General features: G+C 46.7%; 2 protein-coding genes across 3 annotated transcripts in view; one reads left to right on the forward strand and one right to left on the reverse strand.

Moving 5' to 3' along the window:
- TMEM266 (transmembrane protein 266) overlaps positions 1-3,725 on the forward strand; it is a 67,815-nt gene extending 64,090 nt beyond the window's left edge. For both annotated transcript variants that reach the window (XM_068991106.1, XM_068991107.1), the window contains 2 exons: positions 916-978; positions 2,605-3,725. In XM_068991106.1, coding sequence (XP_068847207.1) covers positions 916-978; positions 2,605-3,203 — 662 coding nt within the window. In that variant the 3' untranslated portion in view covers positions 3,204-3,725. The remainder of the gene's footprint in view (positions 1-915; positions 979-2,604) is intronic.
- Positions 3,726-14,103: 10,378 nt separating this feature from the next.
- The window catches only part of ETFA (electron transfer flavoprotein subunit alpha), a 77,000-nt gene continuing 66,672 nt past the window's right edge, over positions 14,104-24,431 (reverse strand). The window contains exon 12 of the mRNA XM_068991179.1: positions 14,104-14,466. Within this exon, the coding sequence (XP_068847280.1) occupies positions 14,428-14,466 (39 nt within the window). The 3' untranslated portion in view covers positions 14,104-14,427. The remainder of the gene's footprint in view (positions 14,467-24,431) is intronic.

The raw sequence follows: 24,431 nt of genomic DNA on the forward strand, positions 1-24,431 counted from the left end.
ATCAGGACGTGTCTTCCCTCCCCTGGGCATTGCTGTCTCGGTTCTCCCGTCCAGCCTGACACCTTCCCAGCCACTCTCAGCGCAACCTTGGTAGTGCCTCGCACTTGAGCCTGTTCACACTGTCCTGTGGTTCCTCGCTGTGCTTGGGGCAAGGCTGAGCTCCTTAGGATGGCTTTGGCGTCTCCTGTTATCTTCTGTCCATTCCCCACCGCCCCGCCCCTCACCGCTCAGGCCTCTCTGAAGTTCTCACCTCTCCTCTCTCATCCCTTCCCACCCCATCAAAACAATGAACCAATTCTTTGAGACCCTGTTCCCGTGCCATCTCCCAAGACCAGGACAGCTTTACACCTCATTGGTTATTCATTCACTGAGCATCCACCATGTGCTGGGAGCAGGGTGCTAGGAGCAGGGCTGGGGGTGCCCAGCCTGGGCGGTGTGGAAGACCGAGGGGCCTGTCGTCCATGGTCAGCCTCTGCAGCTGGCTGTGTGTGGCTGGAATGGCACTCTGAGGCTTTTGCACGGAGGAGAGCTTTCCTGGTGATTGTGAGAAACTCAGGTGGATTCAGAGACTCAGGCTATCCAGGCAGGGAAAGCCCCAAAGGACTATTTCCACGCCCTTGTCTCAGAGAAGGGGAAACTGAAGGCAGAGAAGGAAAGGGCTTCTTCATATCACACAGCAAGCTGGATGCTTCATCAGAACCTGGGTGCCTGATACCCAGCCCAGCACTGGGGCAGATGAGCCGTGTGGTCCCCCTGGAGGAACCACGTGGCAGGGAGCTTGTGGGAGACCAGCACCTCCTCGTGGTGATGGGGGTAGAGGCACTGGAGGGGAGGAGCACGAGCTGGCCACAGCCCCTGCTCCTGGACTGTCCGGCTCGCCCTCACACTCAGCCTTCTCTGTCCTCACCTCCACAGACGCCACGGTGAAAGATGACATGAACAGCTACATCAGCCAGTACTACAATGGGCCCAGCAGCGGTAAGTCCGTGTCGGTGCTATCCGTTGTGTACCAGAGCCTCTGTGCGGCCCCACGCCAGAGGTGACCCTGGCAGCCCCTAACATCCAGGCCAGGGACAGCTCGACCAGGCTGTCCATCTCCTGGCCCCTGTGAGCCATAACCACAGGCAGAGTTCACAGCAAACTCTGGCACCTGAGCTCAAGTGCTGGGATGGGAGTGCTCCAAGATGTGCATGGGGGACCCTGGGGTGGAGAGGGGCTGGAATCTAGGAATCTAATGACCTCAGCACTTCCCAACCTGAGAAGCTTTCAGGATGAGCGTGAGGGGGGTGAGATAATGCATAATTGGGTGTGAGAAGCAACAGGCACTGGACATGTCCTTGTTTGTTTCATTCTTGCACTTCAGAAAGTCTCAGGACACCTAGTGGTTTTCACTTATGAGAAAGGTTGAGTTTTAAAATAATACTTGGTCCTTCAGGGTCTTATTTCTCTTTAGCCAGTGTCTTAAGTCTTGTAAGGTTTGGGTTTCACAGCCCTTGAACAGTGAAAGTGTTAGTTGCTCAGTAGTGTCCAACTCTTTGCAACCCCATGGACTGCAGCCCACCAGGCTTCTCTGTCCATGGAATTTTTCAGGCAAGAATGCTGGAGTAGGTTGCCATTCCCTTTTCTAGGAGATCTTCCTGACCCAGGGATCGAACCCAGCCTCCTGCATTACAGGCAGATTCTTCACTGCTGAGCCCTTAAATCCTTGTAAACTCCATTCTAAGGCTAGAAGGTTATCGTGTGGACCATGCCGAATACATCTGAATTTTGTCTTTTCTGCAGTTTAGCCCCTTTAAGGCCTCTTTCCCTCTCTTTCTCCTCTTCCAAAGCCTTATCCAACCTGCTGATCTCAAAGACCACCATCTCTAGCCTGAACCTCTGTCCCAGCCCACTCTCCCTACCACTTTAGAGAGAAACCTTGCCCACACTACGCCTACTGTAATTCAGGCCCTTGATACTTCTCACTTAGAGCCAAGACATTCTGGGATGTCCTCCACCCTCCACTTACAATGCATCCTGTAGAAATCCATCAGTTTTCTGAGGGCACAGCTCTGGTCATGAGTCTCACACTGGACCCATTTAAAACTTTGAGTCCTGCGGACCATGACATTCAGATTCCTTGTCATAGCACACTGCACTGAGTTAGTCAGGATGGGCTCAGTTATGCTGCACCCAGTGACAACAACCCCATATCTGAGTGGTTTAAATAAACCAACAAAGGGCCAGGGCACACTGGCCGGGGGCGTTTTGCCCAGGCTGTTATCTTTACCCTGTCACCTCCCAGCAGACAGAACAGTTGGCATGCCTTCTAGAACAGTGTTGACCGCCCGGGCAGAGCACAGCTGGCTTATGTAGCTTCTCCAGGAAGTGCCACCGGTCACTTCTTGCAGGTGACTGGCTGAGGCCGGTCATGTCTGCACTTGACGGGGAGGCATAATTCTCCCTCAGGGCAGGTGGCAAATATTAGAAACCTGGGCCATCTGCCACGGCCTCTCCCAGCAAAGCCATTCACACTCACCTCACCCCCCTATCCAGCCCGACCCCCATCAGGGCACAGAGGTGCGGCTGGGGTGGAGTGTGACCCGCACCCCTCCTTTCTTGCAGACAGCGGCGTCCCAGAGCCAGCTGTGTGCCTGGTCACCACGGCCGCCATCGACATCCACCAGCCCAACGTCTCGTCTGACCTCTTGTCCGTCGACATGCCCCTGAAGCTCGGCAGCGATGGCACCGGTGCCAGCGCCAGCTCCGAGAGTGCCACCCGCTCCACATGCAGCTCGGGCACCCGGGCCCAGAGTGACAGCAGTCAGACGCTGGGCTCCTCCACGGACTGCAGCGCTGCCCGCGAGGAGCTGTCCCCCAGGCCCAGCCCCTCCGCCCTGCTGCTGCCCCCGCTGCCATCTCAGCAGCAAACGGCAGAGGCCACAGTCCAGGACCTGTTGTCCCCACTGTCGGAGGACCCCTGCCCCTCCCGGAGGGCCTCGGACTCCGCCCCCCTTGCCCAGCCCAGCCCAGAGGGCTCGGCCCAGCCCAGCCCTGAGCTGGAGCACAGGGTGAGTCTGTTTAACCAGAAGAACCGGGAGGGCTTCACCGTCTTTCAGATCAAGCCTGTCATCCATTTCCAGCCGGCTGCGCCTGCGCTGGAGGAAAAGTTCAGATCTTTGGAATCCAAAGAGCAGAAGTTGCACAGGGTCCCTGAAGCCTAGAGCCTCCAGGCAGGCTGGGAGGGAGGCGGGGAGACAGCCATCTCAATGCTCCCCCGGGGCCCCGGTGGCCACCAAGGTCACATGAGGGGCCCAGGAGCCCTCCTGGCTTCCCTCAGGGTGCTGCCTGCCTCCAGGGAGGTGACGCCAGGCCAGGAGGCCACACGCCTCAGACCTCAAAGCCCAGAGCTGGCGCCTCCTCTCACCCTGCTCAGGGGAGGGTGGTGCTCGTGGCTGGGGTTTTTTTTAAAACCACTTTTACAAAAACCAGCCTGTGGCCCAGCTTCAGCAGGGTAGAGCGTGGGGGCCAGCTCAGCCTCTTCCGTTGCCTTTGTTCCCGACGCCCACCCTGGACCCTCGGGAACAGCACTGTGAGCAGGGGCTGTCCAGCCCCACCCCCAAGCCGTCTTTTCCAGGAATCCCGGGTGGAGCCCACACAATCACACACACCATCTGAGCCTATCTCATTTGTCTTCATTCTCATTTAGGCATGAGCGTTTCTGAGTCTTTTCGAGACAAATCTAGTTTCCACCTTCTTGGGACATAAAGGGAGGGTCTGGAGGAGGGTGGGAGGGTTGTGGGGTGGGGGTGACAGCCATTTTCCAATCTTGGCTTTAATAATAAAAACCGCCTGCACTGAGACTTCCAGTTGGCAGAGGTATTCCTTTGGCTGCTAGTCCAGGTGAGGACCCCAGAGTGGCTCCTCTGGGCTTGGGTTGACCTTGGAAATCCACCAAGGGAGCCCCCCAGCTCCTCTCCGGTATCCCTGAGGCCTCTGTAGACGAGCCCTGGACCCCAGGAAAGAGGTGCTCACACTGCCTGGCTGTGTGACTGGACCAGTACCTTCTCTTCACTCATCTCCCCACCACCGAGGAGCTCAGAATTCTGTCTTCCTTGCCAGCAACTCCCAGACACAGCTCCCTGACCCAGGGCTCCGTTCCTCAGGGATCTCCAGCTTAAGAGGTCCAAAGCTGAGCGAGATGTCTTGCTCGCAGCCTGCTGCTCCTCCCAGGTTCCCACCCGGGACACCACCATCCACCCGGCCGCGCACATGAATGTTGGCCCCCTTCTCATTCCCCACGAGCAGTCAGGGATGCTGGCCACCTGCCCCAGACCCCTCACGGCCTTGCTAAGGCCCAGGCCCAGCCTCTGACTCCCCCCTCCTGTCATCACCATTGAGCTGCATCAATGGTGTCAAGGACTCTTTCGAGCTGACAGTGTGTCAGCTCCCCAAACTCTGACCCGGGCTCTTGAGCCTGGTCAGTGTGTCCCTTGCTGAAGAGCCTCCAAGGTGTTTAGCTTATGACTATGTTTTGTTTTCGATGTCCAGAATAAAAAGGGAAGATAATTTTTTTTTCAGTTCAAGGGCTCCCGTTGCCTCAAATAAATTTCTTGGTGAGGTCACTGCTGCTAAATGGGCTGCTTGCCTGCCCCCAGGCCACAAAGAACATTCTCCTTATTCATGGGGAGATCAGCATTTGTCAGAAAAGATGTTAAAGGGAACAGTGTCAAATGGAGCTTGTTTTGGGGTGTAATCTGAGGCATTCCATCACCAGCAGCAGAGTAATTCACAGCTGCCATGACTGAGCGCTCTGTAAGGCCTCTACACCCTTGGGCTCCTTTAACCCTTCCAGTGGCCCTGTGAGGTGGTATCACTGGGCCCATTTTACAGGTGTAGGACCCAAGGCTCAGAGGTTTAAGAAACTTCCCTGAGGTTACACACTAACAAGAGAGACACTGAAACGAGCTCAGATCTGCCTGGCAGTGTGCTACGTGCTGGGGTTCCCAAGTTGTAGAGCTTTTGAAAGCCAAGTGGTCACTCGGGTCTGTCACATATGAGCTGGAGGGCATTACATGATCTATAATCTCCAGGGCAGGAGCTGCGGGATCTGTTCCTAGCGGTCTGCGTCTGCTAGACTAGAAGCAGCTACCCTCCTGGCCAGGATCAGCCTGCTGAGCTGTGGCGCTCTCTTGGCTGAGTTCTCGTCGCCCCACCTCATGGGCTAGTGCTGGCCACCCAGTCAAGTAAATGAGCCTGTCCTGTGCTGGAGGTGAGACCCCCGTGGCTAGCTGGCAGTCACCTCTGCTTGGACTTCTACTCCAGAGAAAAGGGCTGGGAGGAGAGCAGTGGGGTGAGATGGTAGGCAAGTGGCCCCACTCTCTCCCTCAGTTTCCCCACCTAGAAGCGCTCCCCTTTGAAAAGCTGGTTTCTTAGGGCATTTACAGATTGCTGTGAGGTGAGATTGTGCCTGAGCACTCACGGCTGCCTTCCTGCCTGCCCAGGCAGTAACAGTGGCAGAGCGGCTGCACGAGCAGACGGAGACTAGATGCGGTCTGGCCTCTCTGAGGACAGAGTCCACAGTCGTGAGGCAGAGGGCGCGCAAGAGAGAGGAAGCCACTCACCTGCCTGAGGACAGGCGCGGGGTGGAGCCTCACAGCCTGGAGTGCAGGAGGTGGAGAGCAAAAGCCTTGGCTTTCACGGTTCCCCCGGGTGCCATAGCCCAGAGTTATGGCGAGTGGGCAGCTGGGCGCCAGTGGCGATGGAGCCCAGGCCCTCCCTGGGAGGTTTGCCGCTCTGGGAAAGACCCCCTCCTTGCTCGCGACTCGCTCAGGGAGCGCACTCTGGGGCTCTCTCAGGGAGGCAGGCCTAGTGGCAGCTGCTGCCTCCTGTAAGCCAACAGGAGGGCGGTCACAACGACGGCTCCCACTTACTCACTTGCTGTTGTGCTGGGGGCTCTTTGCGGTCTTCCCTCTCTATCACAGTCTTGCAAAGTGGGTGCTGCCTTCCTTGCTTTACAGAGACAGAGGATGATTTATGAAATGACTTGTCCAAGGGCATACAGCTGAACTAGCAGCAGAATTCAAACCCAGGTCTGTTGGGATTAGATGCCATGCTGGATGTGGTGAGCTGAACTTCGTGGAATTAAACCAGGTTTCAAGGGGAAAGCCACAGAGGGAGCAGCCAGCCTGCAGGGCTCCTCAGGCTGGAGGGACCTGCCCACCCTCCCTGCAGAGCCCTGTGGCCCTTCCCGCAGGGCCAGCCTCCTGGCTCTGCCTTGCCACTGAAGCTGGAGAGGAGCCCGTCCCGCGGCCTGGCTGGCTCCCTGAACGCCAAACCTGGCAGCCAAGACAAGGCTCAGAGTCAGCAGTGCTGGTGGCCGGCCCGCAGGGCAGCGTGGCCAGAGCCCTGCAGGCTTGGCTCACAGTCCACCCGGGACTGGGGAGCTGTAAGGCCTTCCCTGAGTGACACGACCGGCCCCTCTCCAGTCAGCCCTCCAACCCAAACCTTGGTTGTTCAGATCAGGTCACACAGACTGGGGTTTTTCACAAACTCTGTACAATTAATTAGAGGCCAGTGGCCTGGGATTCCCTTCAGCATGGTGGCTGTCCACACCGTCCGTGACTCTCAGCTCAGCAACACCTTTCTCACGCCAAGCTCTTAACTGAAGCTCCTGCCCTGGTACTGCCCCCACATTCCTCTCTGGTGTGACTTCCTCATCTCTAAAGAGACTAAGAGTGGGGCTGTACTCTCTGTGAGCTGAGGAGAGCCTCAAAGGAGATGAGGTCCAAGGAAGCCATCTTAGAAAGAAGCTTCCCAGGTGGCGCTAGTGGAAAAGGACCCGCCTGCCAGTGCAGGAGACGTAAGGGATGCGGGTTCGATCCCTGGGCTGGGAAGATCCCCTGGAGGAGGACATGGCAACCCACTCCAGCATTCTTGCCTGGAGAATCCCATGGACAGAGGAGCCTGGCGGGCTACAGTCCACAGGGTTGCAAAGGGTCGGACATGACTGAGGTGACTTAGCGCATCTTACTATCGAATCTACAGGACACCTGCACAGAGTTGCTTAACAAGGATACCCAGCAACTCTGGGGGCTTGACAGGACATCTCAGGGCTAAAGGGGAGTCTGGATACCCCACCTCCGCCCTCCCTCACAGTTGCTGTGGTGCACACAGGGTATGTGCCACAGCCCCGGATCCTCAGCTCAGCCAGCTTCTGTTTTGCTGTTCGGCTCCCAGCGAATCCCTGGGTCTGCATCCTTGCCCTGTACAGCAGGAATGACGACTCTCATTCCCTCCACCCCCACCCACCCCTGTGAGGGCTGCTGGGATAGCTAGCGACATAATGGAAGGGAAAGCCCTTTGAGAATGTTTCAAGGGAGACACAAACAGACACCATCCTTATTAATAATGGATGCCTGGGTGTTGTGCTGCCTATCCACGTTCAGCAATTCTGGGGAAGGCTGCCCGGGACAAGCTCAGTTATTTCACTTGCTGCTGCTGATAGTTTGGTGTGGGAAGAGGGCGGTAGATAGGAGCTGAGAGGACACGGGCCCCACCCCCACTCCCAATACCCAGCCCAGGCACTGTCTGCTCCTCCTGAGCTCACCTTGCTCAGATATCTCCACTGGTTCCCCCATAAATAATGCCCCGGAGTCACCCTGAGTTAAAGCACTGTTGTTCCAGGAAGCACCTTATTTGCCTTCCTCTCCTTTTACCTACATTTCCATGGCATAAACTGAATGATGAATTCATAACTACTCTGGATTTTTTTTTTCCCTTTGCTTCAGCACTGAAAAGTTTAGTATTGTCTCTTGGTGAATAGTTAATTTAATTATCCAAAGAAAATGATGGAACATTTGCTGCTAAATTTATTGCAAACTACCAAAGAGACAGCGCTGGCATAATTTTATGCAGAGCCCCAGGCTATAGCATAGGGGAGCAGGCTGCCTATTCATCCTGAAACAAGCAAATGAAATTGACTACCCTGGAGATCAATCAGGACATTAAACACTGTGATGAATGTGGCAGAACTCTTCAGTGTCTGAGATTTACAGGGCACCTTTCACCAAGCGCTCTAGGAGCCTCCCCAACATCAATTAGGCCTCATAACTAGGTAGGCTCACCTCCACCTCCACTGCATAAAGAAGAGGTGTGGTGTTCTTGGACCTGAGTTTGCTAAATGCCACAAAAGTAAGCCAGCGTGCAGACCAGATCCAGCACAAAGCCCCCTGCCTCCCTCAGCGAAGAATGTTTTAGAATGGAGGAATCAGGCTAAAAGGGGACTGAGAGATTGGAATCCAGACTGCGTCACGTTCTTGGTGCTTCTGTGCCTTGGCCACGCTGGGCCTTTCACCTGGGATATGCTTCGTTATTTGGTTGATTTTGACTGAACTCAGCTCAGCTGTCTCATCTTCCTCCCCTTCACTGCAGCCGGTCCCAGTCAGGCTGGACTGGGTACGTCCTCTGTGTTCCCAGGGGTTTCCCAGGTGATACCAGTGGTAAAGAACCTGCCTGCCAATGCATGAGACATAAGAAACATAGGTTCAATCGCTGGGTTGGGAAGATCCCCTGGGGGAGGGCATGGCAACCCACTCCAGTATCCTGCCTGGAGAATCCTGTGGACAGAGGAGCCTGGCAGGCTGTAGCCCACAGGGTCACAGAGTCGGACACGACTGAAGCGACTTAGCATGCACGCACACAGTGTTCCCAGAGAGGAACTCAGGTTATGGCATGTGGTTGAGGGTATACTTCAGCCTAAGGTCACCACTCACTAGCTGTGAATCCTTTGGCAAGCATTTTAAGCTCTGTAAGCTTCAGTTTTCTTATTTGGAGAGTGGAGAATACTACAATACCTCGTGGGGTTATGAAGCTTAAATGAAATAATGTCTGTAAAGCATTCAGCACAGCTCTCCAAAGTGGTTCCTGTCTCTATTTTCCTAAGCTGTTTGATATCTGCCAACACATTCACACAGGCTGAAACTTGAAGGTATCTTGGAAGATTATCAAGTGCAATTTGCCATTTTACAGATGAGGAAAATGAAGCCTAAAAGGAGAGAAGGAATGTGACCAGGGCACCCCTGAGACCATATTAGAACCAGGATGAGAACCCCAGTGTCCTGGTGAGCAGCCCACGCAGTGCTCAGCCCAGGTCCCAGACCTCACAGTTCCCCATGCAGCCCCCACACTGGGAAGGGAAACAGCCCTCCAAGCCAGACTTGAGCGCCCAAAACCATGTGACCAGTTGTGGGAGGCAAAGATGGGGAAGCCCAGACAGAGAAAACCTCACCATGGCCTGACTACTCACCAATCCGGGCACCAAAGAAAGTAAACACCAGCTTCCATCCCAATAAATTCCTATTTCTATCACCCCTCACTCTTCCACGCTTCTGTGACAAGTTTGCTGTTTTGAGGCAATGCAAACCAGAGGAGAGAGGCCTAGAGAAGCTGGAAGATATTGAGGGGCAGCCTGGTGCAAAGGCCAAGCTCTTCAGGCCTGGAGTCAGCTCAGGTTTCATATCTCACCAACTGCCTCTGCTCAGCCCATTTCTTCTTCCAGAACGGAGGGGTGATGATACCCACTTTGGGGACTGTTGTATTAGAGAAGGATAGATAGTGCACCAAGTAGGTTCTTAACAAGTAATGTTTGCCAGGATTCTGGTTTGTGTCCAGCTCTGCAGCCTGCTTTGTGCCTGGGGCAGGTCACCTCTCCTGAGAGCCTGACTCACAGTTTCCTATCCTTCCCACCTCTGAGCGGGTAGCCTGCATGAGAGTGCTATTATAAACCAAGGACTATCAGCAACTCTTCTCCATGTGGGTGCCCCACAAAATATTTTTAAAACCCTAGGGCTATACAAGTTGGAGCAATATATCACCCTAAATGGGCTTTTAACAAGGTTATCAGTCAAGTATCCTTTCGTTCAGCAACAGCTAACCAAATCCATCTGTTATAATCAATACTATTCTCAGGGTTTCCCAGCCTCTTAAGCACACTTTTACATGGACCAAAAACAAAACCCCCCTCTCACTCCCATGAGAGACAGTGTGAAATGCAACCAAACTGATTCCCCCTTTCACACAGCACTTACGGCTGGGGTTTCATTCAAAGCCTCCCAGCCCAGTATAGACACGCCCAGGCTCTGCCGGCAGCGTGGCTCCCGCACTGTCCTGGGAGGATGAGCCCCACTCTCTGCCAGCCTCGCCCACAGCACCGGACCCATTTCCACAGTCTCAGGGGACCCATTTTGTACCCAAAGACCTTTCAGTCAAACCTATTCAGGGCATAAGGCCAGAGGATTCCTGCAACAGCCTCCTAATCACTTCCATCTTTTCTTCCTCTCTCTGTCTGTCCTGAACACTTCACCAGCTTATGTTATTCCTTTAGACCAAGTAACAGGCCTTCCTCAACACAGGCTAGTATAGTATCTATCTCCCTGTTGCCAGAAGGGTGCTCCCAAAGACCTGTTCAGGTGGCAGGGCCATAGGATGTCATGCTGCTCTTTGTGGAACATTCTGGATATACTGACATGGTTAATTCTAACACATAAACAAGGAATAGTAACAACCAGTAGAGAGCATTTTTAAGTATTCAACATCTGTTCACTAAACAAAAGCTGTGGAGGGCCAGTGGCTGCTGACCTCCTTAGTTAAATATCCATTTGCTACCAGTTCATTCACTTTGGAACCTGATTATAGTAGGATCAGATAGAGCAGCAACTGGAGTTTTAGAAAAAAGGATGCAAGAAAGACTGAGATTGGGAAATTCTATTAATTTTTCCTGCAGATCAGGAGCTCTCACAGTACCATCTCTGGCCCAGCTCCTGAAACAGCAGTATTCCTTGAGGGCAAAGTTTGAGAACCACTGACCCATGAGGAAAAACAACAAACTCCTCAGCCTACCAGCCAATGTCCTCCACAATCTGGCCTTAACTACCTACCACCCTCAACCCCTCTCCTGACACTCTGTGTTTCCGCCCGTCACTGCCTCGAGCATGCGCGCTCTCATCTGTTCTACTTTCGCCTCTCGTGTTCATGTTAACACCTCCACGCCCTGAGGAATACCCGCAGCTGGCCCCCTGGAGGAGCCTGCCCTGTATGTGCAGTTCATGCTGACTGCATGCTATCTGCTTTTCTAATCACTTGGGTCTCATCTTCCCTGCTAGCTGCAGATCTTGAGGGCAGGGGCTGTGCCTCTAACAGCCTGTATTCTCAGAGCCCAGCAGCAAGCTGCTCTCCCCATCAGGACCACAAGCTACGTCAGTGCAGTGGCCGGACCAGATATCCAGGTGTTTGCTCCAGAGACCCACACAGCACAGCTGCTGGGTGAGCCAGGGAGGCTAGAAGGGAATATGCTCCAATGTACTGCTGAGAGACCAGGGGAAGTGCTGGTCTTCCCCTCAACTGCCAGAGAGCTGAGACCAGGGGCCTCACTGTCCATAGCAAGGAGGTTGTTTACTGTTCAGTTGCTAGGTGGCATCTGACTCTTTGCAAACCCCTGGACTGCAGCATGCCAGGCTCCTCTGTCCTTCACTTTTTCCCAGAGTGGCTCAAATTCATGTCCAGTGAGTTAGTGATGCTGTCCAACCATCTCTTCCTCTGCTGCCCCCTTCTCCTTTTGCCTTCAGTCTTTCCCAGTGTCTGCTTGACCTAAACGACCTCAAGAACCTATCAGCTCTGCCCCCACATGGCTGCCTTCCTACACGCGTACTCCTGCCCTCACAGGGACTTCGTGTTCTGACAAATTAGCCAAATTCCTGGGGGCTGCATGACATTAACCTAAGACCTGAAAGGTCTTAGGGGAGAAAGGCAGGAAGCATACACACAAACCCCAAAGAAAGCTATTCCTAACACTTTTGCCGAGACTGCTCCCAGAGCTACAGCTCAGTCCTCAAGCCAAGATGTAGGGCCATCATTTGGAACTGACAGCTTGGTTTCCCACAGAACATTAAGTAAGTGAAAAAAAAAAAAAAAAAGAGCATGTCAAATTGTACCTTCTGGCACAGATGCTAGTTTTTAAAAATTTGTCCCCGTCTCACACAACTCTCTTTGGAAGGTAAACTTTGAGTGGGCACTTAAAGGGGCTTCTAAGTTGAACAAATTCCTGCTGAAAAGACAAGCCCAGGATACCAACTCTCTTCCTCCACGAGGATCCTGAGTGGTGCCCCGCCCACCTGGGACAAGGCACCGAGTGCCCTTTACCTGAGGGTACCATGCAGCCACTCCCTGTTCTTCCAGCCGAGGTAAGGCAGAAGCACACACTGGTGAAGCCACTGCTCTGAAGCCAAACTTCCTGGTTGCAAATCACGGCTCTCGTTTGTAAGCTGTCTGAAATTGGGCGAGTTACATACCCTCTTTTTGCCTCAGCTTCCTCATCTGTAAAACAGGGATAAGAATAGCATCTATCTTATGGGTGTTGTGAGGACTGAAGGGGTTTAGTATGTGACATATAGTAAGTGCCATGTGTGTGCTCAGTTGCTCTGTCGTGTCCGACTCTGAGACTCTATGGACTATAGCCAGCCAGGCTCCTCTGTCCATGGGATTCTCCAGGCAAGAACACTGGAGTGGGTTGCCATTTCTTTCTCCAGGGGTTCTTCCAGACCCAGGGATCGAACCCGGGTCTCCTGCATTGGCAGCTGGATTCTTAACCACAGAGCTACCTGGGAAGCCCCTACTTAATGCTATGATGATGATGATGAATTGTATCCAGTAAATTAACTGAACAGCTGCTTGAAGCTGGAGCAGGACAGTTGTGACAGGAGGGAGAGGAAAGGGAGAAAGACCAAACAGTGCAACCCTAAGGCTAAGAACCACACCAAGATACCCCTTGGGATGGACGTCCTTGAGCTGGCACACCCTGTATACAGTGGGCGTACCTCTGCAGCCACCACTTCTGCTTCTCTCCTGTCCTCCCAGTTATGGTATCCCACAGGGATGAAGAGTAAATGGAAAAGGATCCGAGTAAGGTTAGCTTCCTTGGGAAGAGCCCCAAAGACAGCAACAAGATACAGGCATTACTTCTGCAAGAGAAATTCAAATTACATGGCCTTGGACAAGTCACTTCAGCTCCTTCACGTTTCTCTGTGCCACAGTATCCGTCTCTGTACAAGGGGGCTGAGCTGGATGGTCCCTCAGCTCTGCATCCTAGGGTCCTACAGTTCTAACACTGAGCACTACTTGGCTGCTCCTCTCACTTTGTTACAAGAAGGCAGAAGTGTCTGTCAGTGACATTTAACTTCAAAGGGTGTTTCACAGTAAGTGATTATAATGCATCAAAAAAAGAGTTCAACTAATCAGCCCCAGGCTGGCCACACTGAGGGCCTGACTGGGCCCTCTGCTCCCTCCCTTTGTGTATCACTAGTCACCTCCCGTCTCTTCCCTGCCATCTGTCTTGTCATCAACTATACCTTCTGTGCTCGGCTTCAGCGTGGCAGGGCTCTTCACTCAACTCGCCTGCGGACTCCTCAGATCCCTGCCCACGCCTTCTTGCAGTCCTGGCCAAGACCTCACCAGCCTCTGTTCCTGGGGCTGCACTTGCACAAGTGCCTGGCCGCTGCGACGCTCTCAACCTCAGCCCGTGCCCTAGGGCAGCATGGCAGAGTGCTAGAGCTCACCGCACACGTGGCCAACGTGCAAGCCTGGCTGCTTTCTAAGACAGTCCAAAGGAAGCCCCCAGGAGGGTGAAAGAGGAGCCAGAGCCATCTCTGAGCAAGACTTTTACCATTTCCAATAGTATTGAGCTATCTGTTAGCGTAAGAGGCCATACTGTCTCAACGCAGCCCCTTCTCCACTTGCCTCTTCTTTATAGACACCAAGAACTGTAAACTGCCAAGATCTTAAAAGGAAATGGAAAATTAAATCAACTTAAGTCAACTAAATACATTCAGCAGGTTCAGGTGTAAGGCTGGTCTGCTTTTGTCCCATTAGCTATGATTCTCTAGAGACTGGAATATATTTAAGATAATCTTCACGCTTTGTGGCCATGCTTTTTTACCTCTAAATTCACCACTCTAGTTCCCTTGTCTCAACAACTGGATTATGTTGATTAGACTGGTGGGAACATTCATGTTTATAATTTTATTAAAATACAGAGCCATCCATGAACAACACAGGCAAAGAATAAATGATAATTTTCACTCTTGTTTTTTCAATTTTCTCTCTTCCTTTACAAAGATAGGCATATTTCTGGTAATAGTTTTAAAGTTATGGAAAGGCTTTATTATGTATTACAGAGCTATAAAATTCCAGAAAACAACTGTTTAGAACCACAAATAATTAAGAAATAATAATAACCCCATAAAAAAAAGCATTTGGTGTCTGTTAGAAATTTTCCTCAAATTATGAAATGTAGCTCTCCACACTTTCCAATGATTGTTATATTAGCCATGAATTTCTATGATTTCAGCTGAATATACTTTGATACAATTTTCCTTCTTAAGACGTGGTCATGACTCATTTCTTCTTCAATAGCTCAGTCATTTCAGGAACAACCTGCAAATTAAAAAAAAATAATAATAATTAAACAATTTGAGTCTTCACAATTAAACAATTGTGGTAAGGTCACAGCTCCTTAAGGAGTACAGAAAGGCCAAAAGTAACAATGTGAATCACTAGGGAGGTACAGGAGGTACAAAGTGCCCCCTCCCTCTGCCTTACCGAGGAACTCCCTGTTTTCCCACAGTCTCTCTTCCCATCCGTGGGGAAACTATACCCACCCTGGACATGTGGCTGGCAGAGCCAAAAGCCCACTCATGGCCTGGAAGCCTTTGTGACACAACCTCAGACCTCAGAAAGGCACCCCTGAGAACAGGAAGTCCAATTTCTCTTGTCTGTGTTGAGAACAGTGTATATTTTCGGCCTTTGTGTTTCCTGGCACTCTTCCTTCCCTCACTGCAGTCCTGCCTTACCTTCAAAGTCTCCTGCTTAGTCACGACTCCTGCCAACCTCCTCTAGTACTTGTTTTCTCATTGTTTATTCATTCATTCATCATTCACTTAACAAACACTGTAGTTGTTGTTCCGCAGCACACGCTACCACCTTCTGGCACATCAAAATGAGCTGCATGCTGGACGCCACCCATCATCGCTCTTTACTGAAATCAAGGCCTTGTGCTAATGCAGTGGCTGGTCAGCAGACACAGCAAGAAACCATAGTGAAGGAAACTGACCAAGTTGGCTCCCACTTTAGAAAGGATTCATTACTAACCCTTGGCCTGGGCGGTTCAGTGGCTGCAACTGGAGCTTTCGGTGTGGAGCTGCTTTTTGACAGCCTGGATCACAGACGAGGGCTACATGTGGGGACTGCAGGAGAATGTCACACAGGGCCTGCCTGAAAACTAGCCTAGCCACTCGTGTAAAATATCAATTACTCGGCTTCCAAGGGGTTGTCGACTGCCCTAGCTCACAAAGATCCCAGCTGAACTCGCCACTGATGAATATAGCCTCTCAATTATTTAAGAGAGCTACATTTCCATTAGGTGGAAATAATGTGTTCGTACAAAATTTATTAAGGAAATTGTCGACATGTTGTTTCTTCCGAATGTCACTTTGTCTCCAGCCTATTAAAAGGCCCGTGTTTACCATGGAGCCAGCAGGCATTAGCTCAGGGGCAGCATTAAGTGCTGGCACCACTTCCCCCAGTTTCCTCGGTGGAGAGACCATGAGCTTATGCCAGTCACACAGATGACATGCTAAACGAGCCTCATGCGGGGCCTACATGTTTCATGAAAAATGGGCTAGGGCCCAGCTTCTTTTAAATAAAACATCAATTTGGTTTAGAACATAGTTTTTAAAAACCTTACAGAAAGTCCCCCTGCCACACTCCCCCCAAAAGGGTTGAGGGGTCTTTCTCTTTCCATGCTCCATATCATTTTTGTTAGATCAATCTCGGAATTCCCAAGCATACCAAACAATGCCTTGGTTAGGGAAAAAAAAATGCCAACTCAGTTTAATGAGTATCTAATGGCCTCAGCACACTGAAAGATCTGAATTCTTATTTTTTTCTACTTTAGACACTGCAGAGGCAGCTCCCTACTCGGTAAGACCAGATGAGAGTGAATTTATGTCTCAAAAAGGACAATCTACTGATATAAGTCACAGCACATCTATATGTCACTCATTTATTTAGTATTTCCTCAGGATAAGCACTATGGGAAATAGAGAAGATCAGGCCTGATTCCTGGCCACAAGGAGGGAAGAGACAGAGGCCTAAGAACCACTTGATTAGAAATTCGCTCATCTTATACTGTCCTGTAAGAGGATGAGAACGGCATTAAAAGCTCCGAATTCAAGCATTCTGAGGTTAGTCAAGCCTGGTACGGACTAGGAAAAATCAGAACATTTAACATGGAGAAAAAAAAGATTCTGGGCAAAAAATGAGGAGGCAAACAGATAAACACTGTGGCTTCCAGAGACAGTAAGGGACTAGAATGACTGTAGTGAATGGCTATGTTGGAGAGAGGTGAAAAAGGGTTAAACAGATAGGAGTTATGCCAAGTCTAATCAATGGGGACACAATAGGCTCTCCAACAGAGACAGACAATTGGATATCCACATGCAAAAGAATGATGTTAGGCCCTTACCTCACACCATACACAAATAGTAACTTAAGATGGATCAAAAACCTAGCTAAACAACAAAAAACTCTTAGAAGGAAACATAAGGGTAAATCATCAGGACCTTGGGTTACGACAACAGATTCTTGGATATGACATCCAAAACATAAGCAACAAAAAACAGATGAACTGGACTTCATCAAAGTTTAAAACTTTTGTCATCAAAGGATATTATTAAGAAACTGAAAAGACAACCGACAAAATGGGAGAAAGTATTTAGAAAACATACTAAGGGTCTCATAACGGTTTAACATCCAGAAAATATGAAGAAATCTTACAACTCAACAACAAAGAAACAAGCAATTCAATTACAAAATCGACCAAGAACATGGATAAACATTTCTCTAAAGAAGACATACAAATGGCCAAAGAGTACACACAAAAAATGCTCAGTATGATTTGTCATCCAAAAAAAAAAAAGTCAATCAAAATAACAATGAGATACCACTTTACAACCATTAGGATGGCTATAATAAAAGATAATAACAAGTGCTAGCAACTGTATGGAGAAATTAGGGCCCTCGTATATTATTTGGTAGGAATGTAAAATGAGTCAATTACTTGTAAAATAGTAGGCAGTTCTTCAAAATGCAAAACACAAAGTTATAAAAGTGTATAAGCAATTCCATTCCTAGATATGTATCCAAAAAAGATATAACAGTGCACAAAAACTCATACATGAACGTGCATGGCAGCATTAATTATAACAGTCAAAAAGAGGAAACAGCTCAAAAGGTCATCAATTGATAAATGCATAAACAAGTTGTGGCATAGATATACAATGGCTATTACTTGGCAATAAAAAGGAATAAAGTGCTGCTACAACAATGAACCTTTAAAACATTGTTAAGAAGCCACCCACAAAAGACCATGTATTACATAATTCTATACCCAGGACTGGCAAATCTACAGAGACACAAAGGAGATGAGCTGTTGCCAGCAGCTGGGGAGAATGTGAATAGTCAGTGACTGCTAACAAGTATGGGGTTTCTGCTCAGTGTGAGGAAAATGTTCCACAAGTAGACACAATTAGACCTAGGCTAGCAGTGATGGATGCATAACTCTGTGAATATACTAAAAACAACGACACTGAACTGTACCTTTTAAAAGCATACATTTTATGATATGTGAACTATAGCTCAGTAAAGTTATTATATCTTTAAAAATTAACAAAACTACCAGCCAGGTGGTTCCCTCTGTCCTATAACTCTGATTATGATATTCACCATTTATTAAGCACCTACTATGTACTTGCATGGAACAAAATACAAACAGGTAGGCTAATATTTAACGCAGACTAAACTAAGTGCAGTAAATCTCACTTAAATCTCATTACAAGATAATATTTATATTACTTATGAGAATGCTTATATTTAGACAGATTAAGTAAGTTTGCTAAGATAATTTAATTAGTATATGCCAAGACAGAATATGAAATGAAGCTTGTAATTACTGTACCATGTTACTTCTGTCATATGAAGAAAAAATAAATTTGTCCTAACTCATAAGACTGTTGAAGGGCCAAGTGAAAAAATAAATAAAAGAAAATAAAATGTTATGCATATCCAGTTTTAATCTAGACATGATGAGATTTGGTGGATGCAATATACCTTAGGGAATTATTAGTTCAATAGCTATTTCTATATTTGTTATATGTGATACAGTTTGAAATTTTTAAACAAAAATTTGGTCTAAAAAAGTCCTTTTTACATAGCTATGATTTGATTTATGATGTTATTTTAAGATCTTAATCCCAAACAGATAATTTTCATTCATAATTTGCATAATTATATTTTTTCAGCGGTTATACCTTAAAATTTTTATTTTTAAAGACAGAAGGTAGCTCCAGTGAGAAGTGTACTCACTGTGCCACCCTGTCTGCTCTTCTCTCAGAATTATTAGGTTGGAGCAAAAGTAACTGCAGTTTTCGACCATGAATTGTAAACTATAACTAGGCTCAAACACATCTTTATTAATCAAAATAGGAACCATTCAATCAACACATTTTTGCCAATGAGAAATAAGTTTGTTTGCCCCTGTAGCATAAAAATACCTGCTTCGGGATTTGACAAACTCTTGGAAAGCATTTTCTGCCTCCTGCTGGTTGTTGAAACATTTTCCCTGCAAAAAGTTGTCAAGATGCTTGTAGAAGTGGTAGTCAGTTGGCAAGATGTCCGGTGAAGATGGCAGATGAGGAGAAATTTCATAGCCCAACTTGTTCAACGTCCGAAGCATTGATTGTGTGATGTTTGGTCACGTGTTGTCATGAAGAAGAACTGGGCCCTTTCTGTTGATCAATGCCAGCGGCAGGCATTGCAGTTTTCAATGCATCTCATCGATCTGCTGAGCATACCTCTCTGATGTAACGTTTTCGCCAGGATTCAGAAAGCTGTAGTGGATCAGACCAGCAGCAGACCACCAGTGACCATGACGTTTCCTTGGTGCAAGTTTGGCTCTGAGCAGTGCTTTGGATCTTCTTCTCTGTTCAACCAGCCATCACCAGTTTTTGTATAAAATCCACTTTTGATTGCATGTCACAATCTAATTGATATAGTTCACTGCTGTTGCATAGGATAAGAGAAGACAACACTTTGGCACCCTCTTATCGAGTTTCTTCACCTTTGCAATTTGCTTCAAATGCTGAATGACCACAGAATGGTCAACACTGAATTCTTCGGCAACTTCTCGTGTAGTTGTAAGAGGATCAGCTTTGGTAATTGCTCTCAGTTGGTCACTGTCAACTTCTGATGGCTGGGCCACTGTGTTCCTCATCTTCAAGGCCCCCATCTCCTTTGCAAAATGTCTTGAACCACCACTGCACTGTATGTTCAATAGCAGTTCCTGGGCCAAATGAATCATTGATGTTGCCAAGTTGTCTCCATTGCTTTACGACCCATTTTGAACTTGAATAAGAAAACTGCTCAAATGTGCTTTTTATCTAACATCATTTCCCTAGTCTAAAATAAACATAAGATACACAGCAAGTGATAAGTCATTAGCAACAAACATAAAGCGAGGAATGTGCATCAAAATGATGTATAACATAACCACACTGAGAATGTATTCCAATATCAAAGGGCAAAGTTCAACAATGCAAAAGCGCAATTACTTCTGCACCAATCTAATACTATCATACTCATCTGTGTTACACTTAGTTCTGATTTCAACTGAGAAAACAATTTGATTTCTGTTTAGTTCTGTCTTGGTTGCCAGAGTCTGTAAAAGACGTGGTCCTATTTACTGCAGTTCATCTAAGGTACAGGAGTAGTGGTGAACCGACCAGCTGTGGTACCTGATGAGCTAGAAAGACAGTAATGAGAAAAAGAACAGAGCAGGAACCTGGCTTAGTTGTGCCACCAACTTGCTCAGCAACTTCCCGAAATCACATCTCTCTGAGACACAGACAACTTAAGAACACATCCTGCTTGTTACTCATACAGTAATAAATGAGAGGCTGCACCTCAAGTAGAACTTTTCATATTTTCTTAACTAGTTTCCCCCAAGACTGCATTTTTAAGGACTGATTAACTTTCTCACCACTTTGTATTAATCAAAGGCATATATAACTGTACTTCAGAAGCATGAGATAGACAATGCCTTAATTCTTGCCAAAGGCAAATAAAAGTTATGTCTTAGTCCAGATAGTCTCCCAATAGTCAAACGTGGGCTTCTTAAGGGATCGAAGATTGGAAGATGATACTCCAAGCAAATGGCAGCCAAAAGAAAGCAAGCAGGGCTACACTCGTATCAGACAAAAAGACCGCAAGACAGAAAAGTTAACAAAAGACGAAAATGGACAATATATAATGAAAAAGGGACAATTCATAAGGAGATACAGCTTACTAATATATATGCACCTGACACAGGGGCGTCAAAATACATAAAACAACTATTAACAGACCTATACAGAAAAAATGGCAGCAACACAGTGACAATAAGAGATTCCACTTACATCAACCAATAGATAATTTAGAGTCAATAGGGAAAGAGCAGGCTTAAGTGAAACATTAGACCTGATATGATAGATGTGTACGGAACATGCCATCCAAATGCAGCAGAATACACATTCTTCTCAAGTGCACATGGAACTTTTCTCAAGGATAGACTGTATGCTGGGACACAAAACAAGTCTCAAGACTGATAACGATGGTAAGAATCTAGAAATCAACTAAGAGAAAGCTGGAAAAACCACACAAAAAAAATGGAGAATGAACAACATGTCACTGAACAACTATTGAGCCAATGGGAAAAAATCAAAGGAGAAATAAAAGAACAAAGCCCCAAATCAGCAGAAGAAGGAAATAATAAAGATCAGAGCAGAAATGAATGAAATAGAGACTAAAAAGATGATAGAGAAGATCAGCAAAACTAAGAGCTAGTGCTTTGAAAAGATAAATGAAATTGACAAACTTTTAGCTAGACTCACCTAAAAAAGAAAGAAGGCTCTGACAAATAAAACAAAAGAGGATACATAACAATGGGTACCACAGAAATACAAAGGCTTATAGGAAAATATTATGAATAGCTATATACCAACAAATAGGACAACCTGGAAGAAATGGGCAAATTCTTAGAATCAGACTTTTTAAGCCTAACTCATAAAAACATAGAGAATAAGAATAGACCAATCAGTAGTACAGAGATTGAATCAAAAAGCTCAAAGTAATCAAAAAGCTCCCCAGAAAACAAAAGTTCAGAACCAGACAGCCTCACAAGTGAATTCTACTGAACATTCAAAGAAGATTTAATATCCACCCTTCTCAAACGATTCCAAAAAATTGAAGAGGGAACATTTCCAAACTCATTTTATGGGGCCAACATCATCCTGATACCAAAACCAAAGACAATGTAAAAAAAAAAGAGAATTGGAGGCCAATATCTCTGATGAATATAGATGAAAAAATCCTCAACAAAATTATTAGCAAAACAAATCAAACAATACATTAGAAGGATCACACACCATGATCAAGTAGGACTTATTCCCTGAATGCAAGAGTGGTTCAGCATCCACAAATCAGTTAATGTGATGTACAACATTAACAAAATGAAGGATAAACACCATATGATCATCTCTGTAGATGCAGAAAAGGTACTTGACAAGATTCAACATCCATTTATGATAAAAATTCTCAATAAAGTGGATATGGAAAGAATGTGCTCCAACATGATAAAGGCCATACATACCGAGCTCATTAACATCACCCTTCGTGGTGAAAAGCTTGGCCAAAGTCACCCTCCTAAAATCAGCAACAAGACAAGGGTGCCTGTTCTTACCACTCTTATTCAAAATAGCATTGGAAGTCCTAGCCGGAATAATTAGGCAAGAAAAAGACATACACGGCATCCAAATCGGAAAGGAAGAAGTAAAAATGTCACTAAAAACTTGTGGATGACATAATTTGATATATGGAAAACTCTAAAGATGCCACCAAAAAAACTATTAGAAATAATAAACGAATACAGCAAAGTTGCAGGGCACAAAATCAACATACAAGAATCTGCTGCATTTCTACATGTTACCAATGAACCAGCAGAGAGAGAAATTAAAAAAAAATCCTGTTCACAATCACAACATAAAGAATAACATGCCCAAGAATATATTTAACTAAGGAAGGGAAAGACCTGTACACTAAACCCTTAAGTCATTGTTTTGTTCTATAAGACATTGTTGACAGAAACTGAAGACATAAATAAGTGAAGGTATCCCATGCTCATAGATGGGAAAAACTAACGTTTTTAAAATGTTGATACTGCCCAAAACAATCTACAGATTCAGTGCAATCCCTATCAAAATCCCAAGGACATTTTTCACAGAAATAGAACAAAAAATTCTATAATTTGCATGGAACCATAAAAGGACCCCCATCTCCCCACACAAAGCCAAAGCAATCCTGAGGAAAAAGAACAAAGCTGATTTCAAACTATATTACAAAGTCATAGGAGTCAAAATAGCATGGTACTGGCAGAAAAACAAATACACAAATAAATGGAAGAGAATAGAGAACCCAGAAATAAAACTAATTTACAATGAAAGACAAAGAACATACACTGGAGAAAGAACAATTTCTTCAATAAATGGTGCTGAGGAAACTGGACAGTCACAGGCAAAAAAAAAAAAAAAAAAGAAACTTGACACACAAAATCAATTCAAAATGGATCAAAAACTTGAATGTAAGACCTGAAACCACAGAACTCCTAGAAGAAAACACACAGAGTTTGCTCTCTGACATTAATCTTAGCAACATCTTTCTAGATATGTCTCCTCAGGCAAACAAAAGCAAAAATAAACACATGGCAAGTTAAAAAGCTTCTGCATGACTAAGGATATCATCAACAAAACGGAAAGATGCCCTATGAAACAAGAGAAGATGCCTGCAAATCATATATACAATAACGGGTTAATATTCCAAAATATGGAAAGAACTCATATACCTCAACAACAAAACAAACACTCCAGTTAAACAATGGGGCAGAGGAGGTGAACAGACATTTTTCCAAAGAAGACATAAAGGCAACTGGCACATGAAAAGATGTTCAACGTCATTAATTATCAGGGACTCGCAAGTGAAAACCACCATGTGGCGTCACCTCATTTCTGTTAGAATGGCTGTTATCATAAAGGCAAGAAACAACAAGCGTTGGTGGTGAGGATGAGGAGAAAAGGGACCACTGGTGCACTGTTGGTGGGAATGTAAATTGCCCCAGCCACTTTGGAAATCAGTATGGAGATTCCTCAAAAAATTAAGAACAGTACTACCACATGAACCAGCTACCCCACTCCTGGGTTTTTAATCCATAGAATACAAAAACACTAACTTGAAAACATACAATGGGACTCTTAGGTCCGTTGCAGCATATTTACAAGAGCCAAAATATGGAAGCAACTTAAGTGGCCATCAGTGGATGAATGGATAAAGATGTGGTCTATATGTATACAATGGCCCAATATTTTGCCATGTGTGACAACATGGATGGACATTGATGGGATTATGCTAAATGAAATAAATCAGGAGGAGAAAGACAATCTCACTCATGTGGAATATAAAAGACTCCCCGTCCCAAAACACAGTAAAAGAACACACCAAGTAAAAATAAACACACAGAATGAGAGAACAGAGCAGCGGCTACCAGAGCAGAAAAGGCGAGGGGAGAGGACAGCAACTAAAGGTGATCGACTATATGATGATGGGGCGAGACTAAATTTTTGGTGGTCAGCACACTGTAGGGTATACAGAAGTAGAATTACAATGTTGTACACATGAAACTTATATAATGTTATAAAGCTACGTTATCTCAATAAGAAATTCAGAAAAAGTTTTTAAAGTGTGCTTCTTAACACACCAAAAATAGCTTGAGAATCTTTGGAAATCAGCTTTCTGGATGATTTTTGAGGTCCTTTTCCACTTTCAGTGTCCTAGAACTCTCAGTATCTCTTTGAGCATGCACACATACGTGTGCATAGACACACATAACAGATGCACACATACGCTCTCATGTTAAACTTAGGAGCTGCCCTTGATGCAAGAGGCACAACTTGTGGGACACCACTGTATCCAACATTGCTGCAGAGATGCTCCTGCCCCAAGGCGGGTGTCCACAGTATGAACATCACAAATGTCTGAGTGTTCCTCATTTTTTTATCAAGTATGTGGCCAGCAAAATACAGCACACAAGCAGACAGAAAAATATGCCTGAAACAAAATCACTTACAAATTTATTTAAACAGTCTCTTGAAGAAAAATAAAAGGCAACTACATTCGATATCTGTTTGCAAACATGTCAACAGGAGACATGGCTGGGGTTCAGCAAGTATTAATTTCATGTTTTAATTTAAAGGTCTTTA

Source organism: Capricornis sumatraensis, chromosome 19 (assembly GCF_032405125.1).
Source record: "Capricornis sumatraensis isolate serow.1 chromosome 19, serow.2, whole genome shotgun sequence".
Lineage (NCBI taxonomy): Eukaryota > Metazoa > Chordata > Mammalia > Artiodactyla > Bovidae > Capricornis > Capricornis sumatraensis.